General features: G+C 31.1%; 3 protein-coding genes across 4 annotated transcripts; 2 read left to right on the top strand and 1 right to left on the bottom strand.

Annotated features, from left to right (window-relative positions):
• The first annotated feature begins 696 nt into the window (after positions 1–696).
• Positions 697–10,651, top strand: LOC11424571 (UNC93-like protein 3). 2 transcript variants are annotated; one of them, XM_039828092.1, is made up of 11 exons: positions 697–1,020; positions 1,143–1,306; positions 2,880–2,943; positions 3,030–3,143; positions 3,258–3,302; positions 3,407–3,669; positions 3,965–4,055; positions 4,352–4,386; positions 4,491–4,614; positions 4,808–4,988; positions 9,790–10,651. In XM_039828092.1, the coding sequence occupies exons 1-11, from the start codon at positions 856–858 to the stop codon at positions 9,810–9,812; spliced, it is 1,269 nt and encodes a 422-aa protein (XP_039684026.1). In that variant the 5' UTR covers positions 697–855; the 3' UTR covers positions 9,813–10,651. The 2 variants fall into 2 exon arrangements, with proteins under 2 accessions (XP_039684026.1, XP_003625501.2); XM_003625453.3 differs by having other exon boundaries at positions 700–1,020; positions 4,274–4,386.
• LOC11420946 (uncharacterized) lies at positions 7,792–9,068 on the top strand. Its single transcript, XM_003625452.4, has one exon. It carries the CDS (start codon positions 8,384–8,386, stop codon positions 8,735–8,737), a length of 354 nt encoding a protein of 117 aa, XP_003625500.1. The 5' UTR covers positions 7,792–8,383; the 3' UTR covers positions 8,738–9,068.
• Positions 9,371–14,577, bottom strand: LOC11435990 (short-chain dehydrogenase TIC 32 B, chloroplastic). The gene is made up of 8 exons (XM_024771076.2): positions 14,346–14,577; positions 12,294–12,525; positions 11,715–11,794; positions 11,171–11,327; positions 10,980–11,058; positions 10,646–10,730; positions 9,822–9,868; positions 9,371–9,715 (listed from the first exon to the last, which is right to left on the bottom strand). The coding sequence occupies exons 1-8, from the start codon at positions 14,464–14,466 to the stop codon at positions 9,542–9,544; spliced, it is 975 nt and encodes a 324-aa protein (XP_024626844.2). The 5' UTR covers positions 14,467–14,577; the 3' UTR covers positions 9,371–9,541.
• Positions 14,578–14,764: the final 187 nt, after the last annotated feature.

Raw genomic sequence — 14,764 nt, 5'->3', positions numbered from 1 at the left:
ATGAAAATACAATATTATGCAATTATAGTTAGAATTTAATTGGTATACACTTTTAGTGTAACATTATTTTTAACATACATGTAGTGATGTGTTGTCACATGAATTGTCATATTCATTTAAAATTTATTTTACATAAATAGCTAATGAAGTGCTGTCAAATGAATTGTCATATTTATTAATTCACGAGTCAATACAGAACTAAATGCATATGTAAAATAATTGTACATTATCATATACAATACTTAATATGTTACAAAATGAGTATCACTAGTATTTATAGGTTGCGAGTGTAAAATTATTTTACACCAACAAAACAAGGTAACATCTATTAAACTCTTAGTATCAACAAAATGTTACAATACTCCTCTCATTCAAAACAAGAGAAATGATATTTGAACAACTATTTTTTACAATTTTTGTGAGAATTTTCTCTCTCATATTTATATTATCTTTTTACTTTCTCTCTCTATTGCTTTGGTTTTTGTGCCACTACCTTATTTCCTTTGTAAAATTTTGATTGTCAGAGAAGTTGTTACATATATGGATGTTCAAATAACACAACTCTAAAAACAATCATAGCTCAATAACAAGCTCACGAGACACCAAATTGTTTATCGAAAAGTTTTTAGAGAACAACATATTTATCCATTCTATCAATTTTAATTCTTAGACACGACAAAAGGACACATTTATCTATTACAGAATTCACATTAAAATTGTACGTATTCATCTTTAGAAGGGGCCTAAATGCAAGCATGGCAGCAATTTTCTTTTGTTCATTAGCTGTCACGTAAGCAAAAAAATAGTAACCATGACACTCTCCTATGTTATATTGAGTTTATAGATAGATAATAAATGGAAACAACAAAGTGTGTAATTATTTCCAGCAATAAAGAATCACAGCTTGAACTTCAACTACCTAAGAATCACACAAGAGATGTTCATATTTTGAGCTTAGCGTTTCTATTGATATTTCTAGCTTATGGAGCTGCTCAAAATTTACAAAGCACTCTCAACACTGTTAGTTTTTTTTTTTCTTTTCGCGTTTGGTTTATGAGGAATGAAATTTAACTCTTAAGTTTATCATTAGTAAATTTGATTGTGATGGTTTTTGAGTTATTCATTTTTTTTTTTTCTTTCAGGAGGAGAACTTGGGTACAACTTCACTAGGAATTTTGTATTTGTCTTTCACATTTTTCTCTGTGTTTGCTTCTTTGGTGGTGCGGATTCTCGGTTCCAAGAATGCTTTGATTATTGGAACATCTGGTTATTGGTTCTACGTTGCTGCAAATTTGAAGCCCAGTTGGTAAGAACTGCATGCAACATCCGGTGCAAGCTATGTTGCTATTTATATTCATTTGTTTTTAATCATGGTTATTTTTTTACCATTATATTGGTTAGAAGTTTCCACCGCCGTTTAACAATAACTAATCTCCGTCGAAAACATATAGGGCACATAAGGTGGATTCTCCCCGCCCAACAGATTTTTTCTCCATACGCATGATCCAATTAACGACATGCTTAAGGGATTTGAGTTCCTTACCACTTGGAACAATTCATTGTTGATTAATCTTAATATGCTTTTCTAATCGTGGCTTTTGTAGAAGAAAGAAGTCTGTATTATTTGTATCTCTAAATACCATATGAAAAATTTTGGATTTTTCCATGGGGTTATTTTGGATATTTAATAGAACGTATACATTGTTTATTAGTGTGGGTGGATCCTTGGTTCCACTCGAAAGTATGTGTATTTGGTTGGAGATTGTAACGAGAAAGGATTCTGACGTTCGGTAAATGATATCCATCTTGATGGAAATGGATTCTCAATTTTTATCAATTGTTATAATCTCAACTATCAAATTCAATTTCTCATTTCTTTACGATTTTATTTTTCATTATATCTCTCATGTTTGATGGTTACGGTTTAACAATTAAGAAAAATTATGAGGATTTCAATTGAGAGAGTCCATTTTCATCAACAATATTGTGTTTTGTGTTTTAATGAAATTGAAACAGTAAATAATTTGTTTTTGAATTGCGTAAAGACAAAGGAAATTTGGAAATTGATTTTCAAATGGTTGAATTGGAATGCTTTAGTTGGGGTGCCAAAGTGGTGGGCAGTTTTCTTCTTTGTGATCAGCTGTGTAGAGGAAAAATGCAAAAATTAATTCTTGTAGAATTATTAATAATATAATTATAAATGAATTATTTTATTTAAAGTTGATTTCAGTCTTTACATTTTCTTCTAGTTTGGATTTCGGCCCCTGGAATAGTACTTTTTGAGATTTTGGTCCCTCGTTGAGTATAAGTATGAAGTTCTTCTAATTGATATTTTCTCAATTAGTTCAATAATTTTTATTCAACATAAGTATGAAGTTCTTCTAATTGATATTTTCTCAATTAGTCCAATAGTTTTTATTCAACAAAATGAAATTATCCTTAATTTTCTTAAAGGGTTGATCCTTGTAGTTTATCTTATTATTATTATGGTATTGGTATTTATCCCTAAGAGTGTGTTTGGATGGGGAAATGTTTCGAGGGAATGTAATGTTTTGAGGGAATTCAACTACTTTGAGGTGAATTCAAAACAATAGAATTCACCTTAAAGTAGTTGAATTCCCTCAAAACATTACATTCCCTCAAAACATTCCCCCATCCAAACACACTCTTAAGAGAAACCATACACCAAGTCAGTAACAACTATAGGGTCTGGATCACAAAATCAACCTCAAACTTTTTAGTTTGAAGGTTGACCATCATGTTCATACCCTTTCGTAGTTATGTTTTTATGCATAAGCATAATTTATGCTTTACTTCATGATTTTAGTGTCTAATTAACACGAACTTTTTATGCACATTGATCCTTTACCTTCATGCAGGTATACACTGGTTCCGGCCTCTTTGTATCTCGGGTTTTGTGCTTCTATAATATGGGTTGGGCAGGTACATGTAACATGTTAATGTTCCATAGTTCCTTCAAGCTGTCATTAGTCCTCCATATCTTAATTCATCTTAGTTTGATCTGTCAGGGAACATATTTAACTTCCACAGCTCGCAGTTATGCTGCCGATAACAATCTCCACGAAGGCGCAATAATTGGCGACTTCAATGGAGAATTCTGGGCTCTATTTGCACTCCATCAGGTCATCAAATTATATCTTCACTCCTGACATTGTTTTATGTTTCTTTGAATGAAAATTGTTTATTTTAGAAGTCAAAAAAATGATTTTCTTTTCTTTCTGATACATGCTTTGCAGGTTATTGGAAATCTTATTACATTTGCTCTACTCAGAAATAACCAAGTATGTGGTGGTTAATCTTCACATTTTGCAAATATTCTTATAATCATCTATTTGCTTAATCCAATCTTGTTAGAAATTAAGAATTGTTGGTGTTTATCATACAGGTGGGAAGTATCAAAGGCACAACCTTATTGTTTGTTGTATTCCTTTCTGTTATGACCTTTGGTGCAATACTAATGTGCTTTCTTCGTAAAAGGAGTAGCAATAAAACACGAGAATACAAAAATTTAGGTACTGATATTGATGCAAGTGAATCATCATCCCTGAAGTCTCTATGTAGATCACTCAAGAGTTCATTCTCTGATGCAAATATGTTGTTGATCATACCTCTTATTGCATATTCAGGTCTACAAGCAGCATTTGTATGGTAATTTCTTATGAACCATAACATCATATGTCTTCACAATCTACTAGTATTAATAGTACTGGTTCTGAGTTCTACCGGTGTCCTTTTTTTTTTTGTGTGTAGTTTGTTTGTACCATTCGGCCATTTACCACCAACATTTCATATTCAATGTGTGTCTAGTGTCATATACCACGCATGTGGTTACATTCAATTACTTTTATTTTTTAAAATTATTATTTCGTCTATGTGTCACTGTTGTGTTCAATGTATGTGTCAGTTCTTCATAACTATTTGGTAATGAAACACTTTTTTATAGGGCGGAATTTACCAAGTATGTTGTAACTCCTGCAATTGGAGTTTCTGGTGTTGGTATTGCAATGGCAGCTTATGGGGCTTTTGATGGAATAGTAAGTACGGAATGCAGAATTGCAAAACCTTGCCTTTTGTGGCAGTTCATAACTTACTTGAATGCTTCATGCTTCTCTTTTAAAAACTTTGTTGACATTAATCATAATCATTTCTAAAGTCGCGTGTACGATTGATTATCTATCTTTTTTGGGCAGTATGAAACTTTTAATAACGACAATGTATCAAATTTAAACTCTTAATTCTTAAAATATGCCAGTGTTCTCTGACTGCTGGTCGTCTCACCTCTGGTCTCAAATCTATAACGTTGATAGTTTCTGTTGGTGCTTTTGGTCAGGCAATTGTACTAATCTTACTTCTGCTAGATTTCAGGTCAGTAGTATTCCATTTGACTAAAGTTTATGGATATCATATCATTTATTTTCCTTTGTGTAATTTCATTTCACATATAGTACTCATTGCCACTCCTAATGCAGCATAGCTAAAGGATTGCTTGGTACTTCATATATTATCTTTATGGCTGCTCTATTGGGCGTTGGTGATGGAATTTTAGCAACACAACTCAGCGTTTTGCTAGCAATACTATTTAAGCACGACACGGTATACAAATGCTATTATTACATTTCAAAACTCAAATCATGTACAAGTAACATGGATTTATTGCAAGTTTGTGAAAATATATGATTACTTTCAACAAAGTTACGTTGAAGTCGTGATTTCATCAAACTCGTAGTAATTTCAAATATGCATTGAGCTATCTATTATGTGAAGTTTATGTTACTTTGTGGTGTAGGAAGGGGCTTTTGCACAGTTGAAGATATGGCAAAGTGCTACGATTGCTATGGTGTTCTTTTTGGCACCTCACATCTCGTTCCAAACATTCGTCGTGATCATGTTGGTTTCCCTATGTTTGACATTATGTAGTTTTCTATGGTTGACTATCAAGGTGGGGAAAACACCATCATCCTCCACTGGTGAGTGAATTTCAATGTTTCTGCAACTTCAAACATGCTAGATTTTCATATGCATATCTGCCTTCTTGCCTCAATAGAAAACATCCAATTTCATCCATGTCTTTATTCCACGAGCACTGTTATTTAAACAACTCTTTTAGTACAACTTTGTGACAACCTTGTTATTCTTTCTTCTCATTGGTCAATAATAATGAAGAGAGAAAAAGGAAGAGAGAGAATAAGAAGATAATGTGAGTATGAGAGAGAAAGTTGTATAAAAATGGTTGTACAAACATCATTTCTCTTATTTTATGGTCACATTTCACGTTGAATGAGTTGTCAAAATTGTGACAATTTTTGTACTATCTTCTTCATTCTTAAACTAGACCATCGACCCGTGCATATGGAAGGTAATATTTGACGTAATATGTAACAATATTTTAGATGAATGTCATGATTGTCATATAGTATTTCATAATATTAAGAAGCATAGACGTTGGTACTGTACCATAACATAATTTTCCATGACTTCGTCTTTGATACCGTAACGTAATAAAATAGGTTATGTATAGCAAGACGGATTAACATTTATAAGTAAGAGATTATGTTAAGTATATCGAGACGGATTAACAGTTATTCCTATCCAAAAACACATCATATAATCAGGAACATAATTTTTATTTTACTTTAGATAAACATTAAATGCAAAAGTGTGGAGGAAAAAATTAGGTTAAAATTAGGTTAAGTATAGCGAGACAGATTAACATTTATAAGTAACGTAACATAATAGGTTAAGTATAGCGAGATGGGTTAACATTTATAAGTAAGAGATTATGTTAAGTATTGCGAGACGGGTTAACGGTTATTCCTTTCCAAAAAAACTAGCTTATAATTAGGAACATAATTTTATTTTACTTTAGATAAACATTAAATGCAAAAGTATGAGGAAAAAATTAGTTTAAAATTAGAGATGACATTTTGCATAAATTAAATCTAAGGTTAATATAGTAAAGTCACGCGAAAAATTAGGTTAAATCTAGGGTTAATATTGCGTCACGGGTTAACATTTAAAAATAAGAGTGACATTTTGCATAAATTAAATCTAGGGTTAATATCGTAAAGTCACGCGAAAAAATAAGGTTAAATCTAGGGTTGATATTGCGTCACGGTTAACATTTAGAAATAAGAGATGACATTTTGCATAAATTAAATCTAGGATTAAAACACTAAAGTCACACGAAAAATGAGGTTAAATTTAAGGTTAATATTGTGTCACGGGTTAATATTTAGAAATAAGATATGACATTTTGCATAAATTAAATCTAGGGTTAATATAGTAAAGTCACGCGAAAAAATTAGGTTAAATCTAGGGTTAATATTGCGTCACGGGTTAACATTTAGAAATAAGAGATGACGTTTTGCATAAATTAAATCTAAGGTTAATATAGTAAAGTCACGCGAAAAAATTAGGTTTAATCTAGGTTTAATATTGCAGGTTCACATTTAGAAATAAGAGATGACATTTTGCTTAAATTAAATCTAAGATTAATATAGTAAAGTAACGCCTCGGATTTTGATCCAAGACATTACTCCTAATTCATTCTCATTTTAGAAAATTACTACTATTTTCTTTTTATCATCAATAATAAATTCTTAGCAAAATCTATACAAAATTCTTAACATAATTTAACTAAAAATTCCTAAAATAAATATCCTTTAAAATTTACAATTCGATCAAAAATCCAATTTGTCCCCCGTACGCACTTCAAGCAAAAACTTCAAAGCATAGACAATCTCTTCTTAGGTACCTAAAATTTTAATGTAAGGGTCAATTTCCATATCCAAATTGGTTCATACTCAAAGCACAAGAAACAATGTCATAAAATAGATAGTATCAAAACTTCTCAATCAAAAAGATATAAGAAAAATACATTCAAGTCATTGTCTTTAAGTAAAGTTCACACACATTTCATTTGCATTATAATAGTTTAAATCAATTATAAAATCACAAATATCCAACCGACGCAATGCAATTATGCGTAAGATACATGCTCTTATAACTATATGATTCGGATATAATTCCCGCCACTAAGGCTTCCACACAGAATATAATTGCAATTCCTGCCACTAAGGCATCCACACAGAATATAATTGCGATTCCCGCCACTAAGGCACCACACAGATGCATATGCCATGCATGATCATGAAAATGCAGACTAAAATCCGCCACTAAGGCACCACACAGATATATAGGGTATGTTTGGTAACACCCAAAAAAGAGCTTTTAGCTCTTAGCTTATAAGCTCGTTTGACAAAAAAAGCTCTGTTTGGTAACACTTTTTCACCATGAGCTTATAGCTTATTTCACGAGCTTATAAACTATTTTTCAGAAGCTATTCCAAGTAACGTTTGAGCTTATAGTTTATAGCTTCTCACTTTTTCTTCCAACTTTACCTTTATTATTTCATTTAAATTCCATTTTTATCCATTACAATTTTTATAATAAGCTACGTAATAAAAACTACTATCCCTTTATTCTAATTTTTATATATATATATATATATATATATATATATATATATATATATATATATCAGCTGACTTTTTTTTTTTTTTTTTTTTTAAAATATATACCTTGGTTTTTTTTTTTTACAAACAAAATACTATTACTCTGTTAATCATTTCTTAGGTGTGGTATTCAACCGTTAATCATTTCATATAAGTAACTTTTTATATTTAGTTATTTTGCCTAAGGGTATCCATCAAAACTAAGAATTATCCTAATTTATAAGGCTCAAAGTTCTTACATACATTTAAAATTATAAGTTTATGAACCGTAGTGTCTAAACAACCACTTTACTATCCTAAGACTTTTTTTTGGATGATTGAGTTTAAATCTCTTTATTTGAGGTTTTGAGTTTGAATTCATCTCTCAAATTTTTTCAAAAAGATTTTGTGATTCTACCAACCGACGGGAGGGCAAATCTTTATAGTTGCATGATGTGAATACCCATTTTTTATATATAAAAAATAGAATCATTCCACCAATTAGCATTTAACATGTTTGCACGTATAGGATACTTTGAAATTTTTAATTAAGGGTGTGGAGTAGCTCTTACTCTTAAGTCTAAATTAACAACAACTATCCAAACCAAACCCACCATAAATCACGCCCAAAATTCCACACCACAAAACTTGGTCAACAAAGCCATCAATATGGTTATCAAAGTCGTGCTCCACTCAAATATCCATTGGTTCTTTTGTATCCAATTTTCCATACCAAAATCACCAACACCCTCAAAAACTCAAAAGTAGTTAGATTAGGTAGTTTCGCACCTATTTCAGACCAGTTTTTAAAACATAAGTACACACCACAAAAAACACCAACAACTAAACATTTTATTCATCTCCTCACAATGTCTTTATGGCTCTCTAACTTCTTCCGTTTACACTTCACAACACCATGGCCTATACTTACCTATGCAACCACTTGGATAGCACTATTAACCTTAACGGTTGCAGTAGCGTCAATTGCGCCGCAGGTGACGTTTGTTTCAGCCATATCTCCTTCCTCTTCGTTCTCTCAGAAGTGTAGAAATGATGGGCTCATCAGAATGCCATTGGATGTTCCTGGAGAGATTCTATGTTTTCCTTCTCATTTGTTTGTGAAGTCTAAGCTTGATCTAATTGTTCCACCAATCTTTGCTGCGTTGATTGTAGCAGCTTCTACTTGTGTGGTGAGAGCTGTGGGATTGTTTGTGGGAGCATGATCTAACTCTTGAGACTTCGAATTCTTTTTGACCGGAGAGAAAATGAAAGTGATCGAATATAACTTGCATGTATCGGGATCGTGTTAGTGTGTGTCTAACACACTTTTTGTCAAAGACAATATGTTTTCCCTTTTGGGGCTACATCTTTTAGTCTTAGTGAGTCTCTGAATCCAATTCACCGAAATTTTGTTACAAATTAATGATACTGAGAATTTTCGCTATGTCAACATAGGTATCATTGGCCTTTGTAAATCCAATCAATGAAATTTATGTAATATTGTAAATAGATTACAAAATTATAAAGTAGTTTTCAAAGTTCTCATTGCTGAAATCCCTCTTTTATGTGTTATTTTCACTTTGAAATATTCCATTGCTGCTCATTCTCATTTGTATAGTAATATAAACCTCTAGAGTTGGGTTGGTGAACCGATGGCTTTAGACCTAGGAGTATGTTTCTTTCTGCATCTTAGTTCGAATTTTTAAGGTGTCAATAATTCATTCATATGTTGCTCTAACTTTAATTAGGCCCCTTACTAGACGGTGAAATTGATCCTCGAATTAGGCCCCTTAATAATTCATTCATATCCTTAAATTGATTACTGAGTTTTTAGAAAGAAATGCTATACTAGTAAGTAAAATAAATATGATCAGAAATTCCACATCACAATAACACATGTGTTTGGAAACATCCTCATAGAACAATAACTTTAACAGTAAATAAACGTGCAGCTTAGTATATAACACAGTATGGCATATAATAATAGGTTATAATAAAGTGGTGAACCAAACAGAAAGTGTGGTCAATCAAGCTTTTGAAATTGAATTGATCAACTTGTTGCTGAAATCCCAAAGTTTCTTTGCTAAGAGTTTATTTTTTGCATATGCACTTGGCTTGAATTCATTGCAATCCACAAAGTACTTCCCAGTTACACCTTTTACACTTGGGTGGAGTGCAACATAACATGTCGTGGCAGCTCCCTGCAAATTAAAAGCACCCAAAAAAAAAAAAGGATGAGTGATTACATGTTTCTTTAACAATTTTGCATGTGTAGGAAAACTAAAAGGGTTAAGTTAGATAAAATGCCTGTGGGACGTTCTTCCATATGTAAAAGCTGAAGATCTTCAACAAGTCTGCATAAACAATGGAGTATATAAATCAATCTGACCCAATATAAATTCAAATGTAGATTATAAATTAAAAACATTGAGATTAATGAATTCAATTCCAATTTTATAAACAAATCAAACTAGTTCAATACATGATTACATACATTCATAACTTTTTTTTTTTTTTTTTAATTCATTTACCAATCATATTTCTATATTTTTAATACACTTATCAATTATCATACAAAAGTAGCATCCTTGTGTCAACATTTATTATTTTAGTGAGCATTTGTTTATGAAGTATAAAGTACTAACATTTCTTATTAAACAAATAGACATCAGTGAGCATTTTAATACAATGCCATTTACCAATCATATTTCTATATTTTTAATACACTTAATTTTCTAGATTAGTAGTTTTATTCTCACCACAAATTTTTTCTTAAAAAAAAAGGAAAATCTCACCACAAATTTCCATTAATTGAAATACAAATAACATAATGAAAATATGTGTCTTTCTTTTCTAGATTAGTGCTTTTAATCTTAAATGAGTTCTGCCGATAATAGCAATGTTATATATATGTCCAAACAAACAAAATTATTGCATATCTTGTATATTCTAAAGTTTATTATCTCTTTCTAAAGAAACACACAAAAGCTAATTTAATCCAATGCAATTGTATTAGATTTAATTTTCATTTTGAGCTATATTATATTACTTAACACAAAGTATATATCCTTGTGAGTGAAATCATAGACAATGTTATATTTGTCTTTTGTGTTTAAGGAGAATTAACATACGCATTGTGTAAGAAGAGTATCTCATAAGAGGAGTCATTATCACTCCTGGGTGGACAGAGTTGACTGTGATGTTCACTCCCTCTTCCTGTTGACAAATGTGAGACACCAAATTAATATACATGCTCCATAACTAGTCCACTAATTAGGATATGATGATTGGTATAGCAGAGGGTCCTCTTTTCACAAAATTACCGGTTAAGGAAAAAAAAAATATTGAAAGAAGCATTGCTTACATTTTTAAAAGTTTGGCTAAACAATTTTAAAATATTTTTATTATACTTGTTTCCTTAATCGATGGCTCTGACTCAAAGATACTTGTAATATGTTGGGTTACCTGCAGGCGACGAGAGAGTTCATTTGCATGTAATATGTTGGCTAACTTGGACTGTCCATAGGCCTTCTTGCTAGAATAACTGAAAAAGTTAAAGCAATAAGCAACACAAAAATTTAATAAATTACAGTGCTCTTCACAACCATATGAAACAAGAAATTAACTTTAGTCAATTAGAGTCAAAGCAAAAGTACCCTTTTTTATCATTGATCTTCTCAAATTTAATCCCCTTTCTAAAGTAAGTGTATCTATGAGCAATTGATGATAGATTTATGATCCTCCCCTCTATTCCAGTTGTTTTTGCAGTTTGTTTCATTTTGTCAAGAAGAAGATTTGTCAAGAGGAAATGGCCTAAGAAGTTAAAAAGGGATTAGATAGAGGTAACAATTAAGTAATAGGGTACAAAGCTAAAACTTACTATACAACAAGGTCCAGCACAATAAATTAATGATACATGGACATCCACTTTATACACGAGCACAACACCTGATTAATCGCATTTAAAATGTGGTTAATTCAGTTGGATACGTGGTTAGTTCAATTCACTACCGAAATTGTGGTTAGTTCAAGTAGTTTAATGAACCATAATTTTTAAGGTGAATTGAATTAACCATCTACTCAACTGAATTAATCATGTTTTTGCACGTCATTAACTAGATGCCGCAAATGTATGAAAAAGTGGGTGTCCATAAAACATTTTTAACACAATAATGTCGTGAATGATAAATGAGACATTACCAAGATGGTTTGTTGCAAATTGCATCTCAATTCCCTCCTCTGAGATTTTGAAGGGGCAGAACATTATTCCAGCATTGTTTCTGACATTCAAAGCCAATATTTCAATCCAAAACTGTAATGTCCAATTCAAATGTAATGTACCAAAACATTGAAATTTATTAAGTTAGATGTGGTTAATGTATATTGCTCTTCTAAATTAAGTAATTCAATTCAGAGTATAACAATATCAATAATTGATGAATAAATCAATAACTGATATGATATTACATTTACATGCACACAAATTTAAAGGTGTGTTCGAAATTGAAATATCAACTATTGATTTTTGTGTTTCTTAAGTAACTTAGTATCTAGAAATTCACCTAAATAAATGGGGAATTCTTGGTTTGAACTCCGATATATTAGAATGCATTATCTCTATCATTGAGTTACCCTCATGCAGACACCATTGATTTTCTCATTAATAGTTGAGGTTATTTATTTTATTTTGTACTCATCTTAGATAGATAAATTCATGGTTTGAAATAAATAAAACGGTTGTTTACTAAATAAATAAATAAAAGAGTTATAGAAACAAACATTAAGATGTTGAGAGGAAGATCAAGAGCAATGAAGTTGTCGACGAATGATCGGACAGACTTTGTTGAGCATAGGTCAAGTTTCATTATGTCCACTCGTGCAGATTTGTTCTCTTGTGTTATTTGTTGTTTGGCTTCCTCTGCAGATTCAATGTTTCTTGCAGCAATGATAACATGGACCTTCCTAAGAGCCAACACTCTTGTTGTCTCCAACCCTATACCACTTGCTCCTCCTGCATTATTTTTTTTATTTTATATTAGTATTTAGTAAAACAGAACAATAATTTATGTTACCAAGTGTTGGGACTCATGGGAGAGCCTTAAAACATTTGAGTGAGTTATCGTATTAAACTAGGCAATCATTCAAGTGAATTGGACACATGTTTCACTCAAAACTTTAAAACATTAGACATATATATGAATTTTTTCATTTATATGTAGTCCGGCGTCTATTTTTTTCTAACTCACTAGCAAACACAGAAGGTAGCATGTTGTGCATATGACATAGATTGAAGTAGCCAAGAACAAACATGGGTTGATGAAGACATTTGTAAAATTGATTCATTCGAAATTGAGATCGAAGTTATTAACATTATGTTTTTACTTGAAAAAATAAAAGTTTGTAGCAAAACATCCTGAACAATTATCAACCTAAAATAACCACTTTCTCCATTAGATTGTAAATATGGCGTTTAATCATTTCATATGGATTAAAAAAATCTAAAAAAATAAAAACATAAAATACTCTCTTTAGTTCTTTTTAATGAGTTTATTGACATATTTGGTTCATAACATACACTAAATACATCAATTTTTGTTCATTCATTTATCTTTTATAAAAAAAAAAATTAAGGGAGTAGTAATTTACTCTTATTAACTAAGTGTGTGATCTTGTTACAATAAATATAAAGTCGAGAGTGCACAAGTCCTGACTCAACTGATAAAAATGTCAAAATTACAATATCAGACATTGAAGTTGGGGTTCGAACCCCAACCCCTCTAAATATTTGAGAATTTTAATGGTTATTTAACATTTCTTTTTTACTTATATGTAAAAACGGATAAAGTATCTATCAAATAAGTAAGTTGTCCTACGAATGGTTGTACATTCCTCATAAATAAACTGAAATCAAACAATTAATTTTCTAAATTCTTAGTACAGTACTATTTTCTATTATTTTGTTTCGTGGCACATGTGAACATATCTTTCCTATACGACATGCTCAAACTTGTGTCATATATCTCTTGTGTTGTCTTGTCTGTCTTGCATTTGGGACTACAAGGTGGGGCGCATTGTAACAATACTCCAAAGTGTAAGTATTGTACATCATAAAGGCGATTGATTATTCTTGAGACTTTAGACATCCAAATTTTTGTATTTTTCTGCTCTTTCCTTATAACTATAGTTTTCATTTAAAGAAAAATTAAAATATTAGTTTTAAAAGGATAAAATTCAAAAAAAAATATTTTATAGGGGAAAATCGGAAATGACATATATTATAGGGGTAAAGCACTATTAACTCTATTAGTCTCATTTACCTTTTTATGATAATCAAAATAGATTCTAATTTTTAATATTTTAATATATATATATATATATATATATATACTTTTATTACTTTTAAAAGTCAAAGATATATATTTTCACAACAGAGTATATTAGTTTTTCTACCCGAGAGCGCTTAGATGAGATGGAACGGGTCTCTTCTAGCTTAACTAAGATCCTGAATTCGAATCCAGCTTTGGATATGCAGCAGCATTAAAACTCTTAGGGAGAGCTTGCCGCCCATTTGAGTCCCACAAAAATTTATTACGTTGTTAACATGGTCACGTAATAAATTTTAAAATGTGCATAAACTTACTATATATATGGTTGACCAAAAAAATTATGCGGTTGACCAAAAAAAAAACTTACTATGGATGGATATATTGAATCGTTTCTTACATTTGAGCCAGATTTAATTGATAGCATGTATAAGGTGTGTAATGAACATATATAAAATCAAATGATGAAAGTGATCTTCTATAGAGAGATTCAAATTTGTAACACTACCTGTGATAATTGCGGTAAGGTTGCTAGCATCAATTCCTTGAGTAACCTGCTCTGCAGTTGAAGCTGATCCAAACCCACTTGGACCAGCCATCCCTGTTATCAAGGATATTACACCCACCATTGTTCAAATTTAGCCCTAAAATATGGTACCCTTTCCTTTCTGAGTTGTGACACACCGATGAATAAGAATATATATATATATATATAGTATATTTGAGAACTTAGAAAGAAAACAAAAAAGTTATAACAGGATAGATTTGAGGTGGTGGGGGCGTAGGAAGGTATAAGCGGTAGAGTATATGGGAATGGGACCAAGTACTTGATTAGGTAAGTAAGGAAATGAAGAACATAAATGTAACTTGATTGAGGTAAGTATAAGGAAAGGTAAAACATAAAGTTTAGCAGTTTTGGAGGTTGAG

The sequence above is a fragment of the Medicago truncatula genome, chromosome 7, assembly GCF_003473485.1.
Source record: "Medicago truncatula cultivar Jemalong A17 chromosome 7, MtrunA17r5.0-ANR, whole genome shotgun sequence".
Taxonomy (NCBI): Eukaryota; Viridiplantae; Streptophyta; class Magnoliopsida; order Fabales; family Fabaceae; genus Medicago; species Medicago truncatula.
Note: the sequence above shows the minus strand (reverse complement) of the source record. Positions and strands in the feature narration are given on the sequence as shown.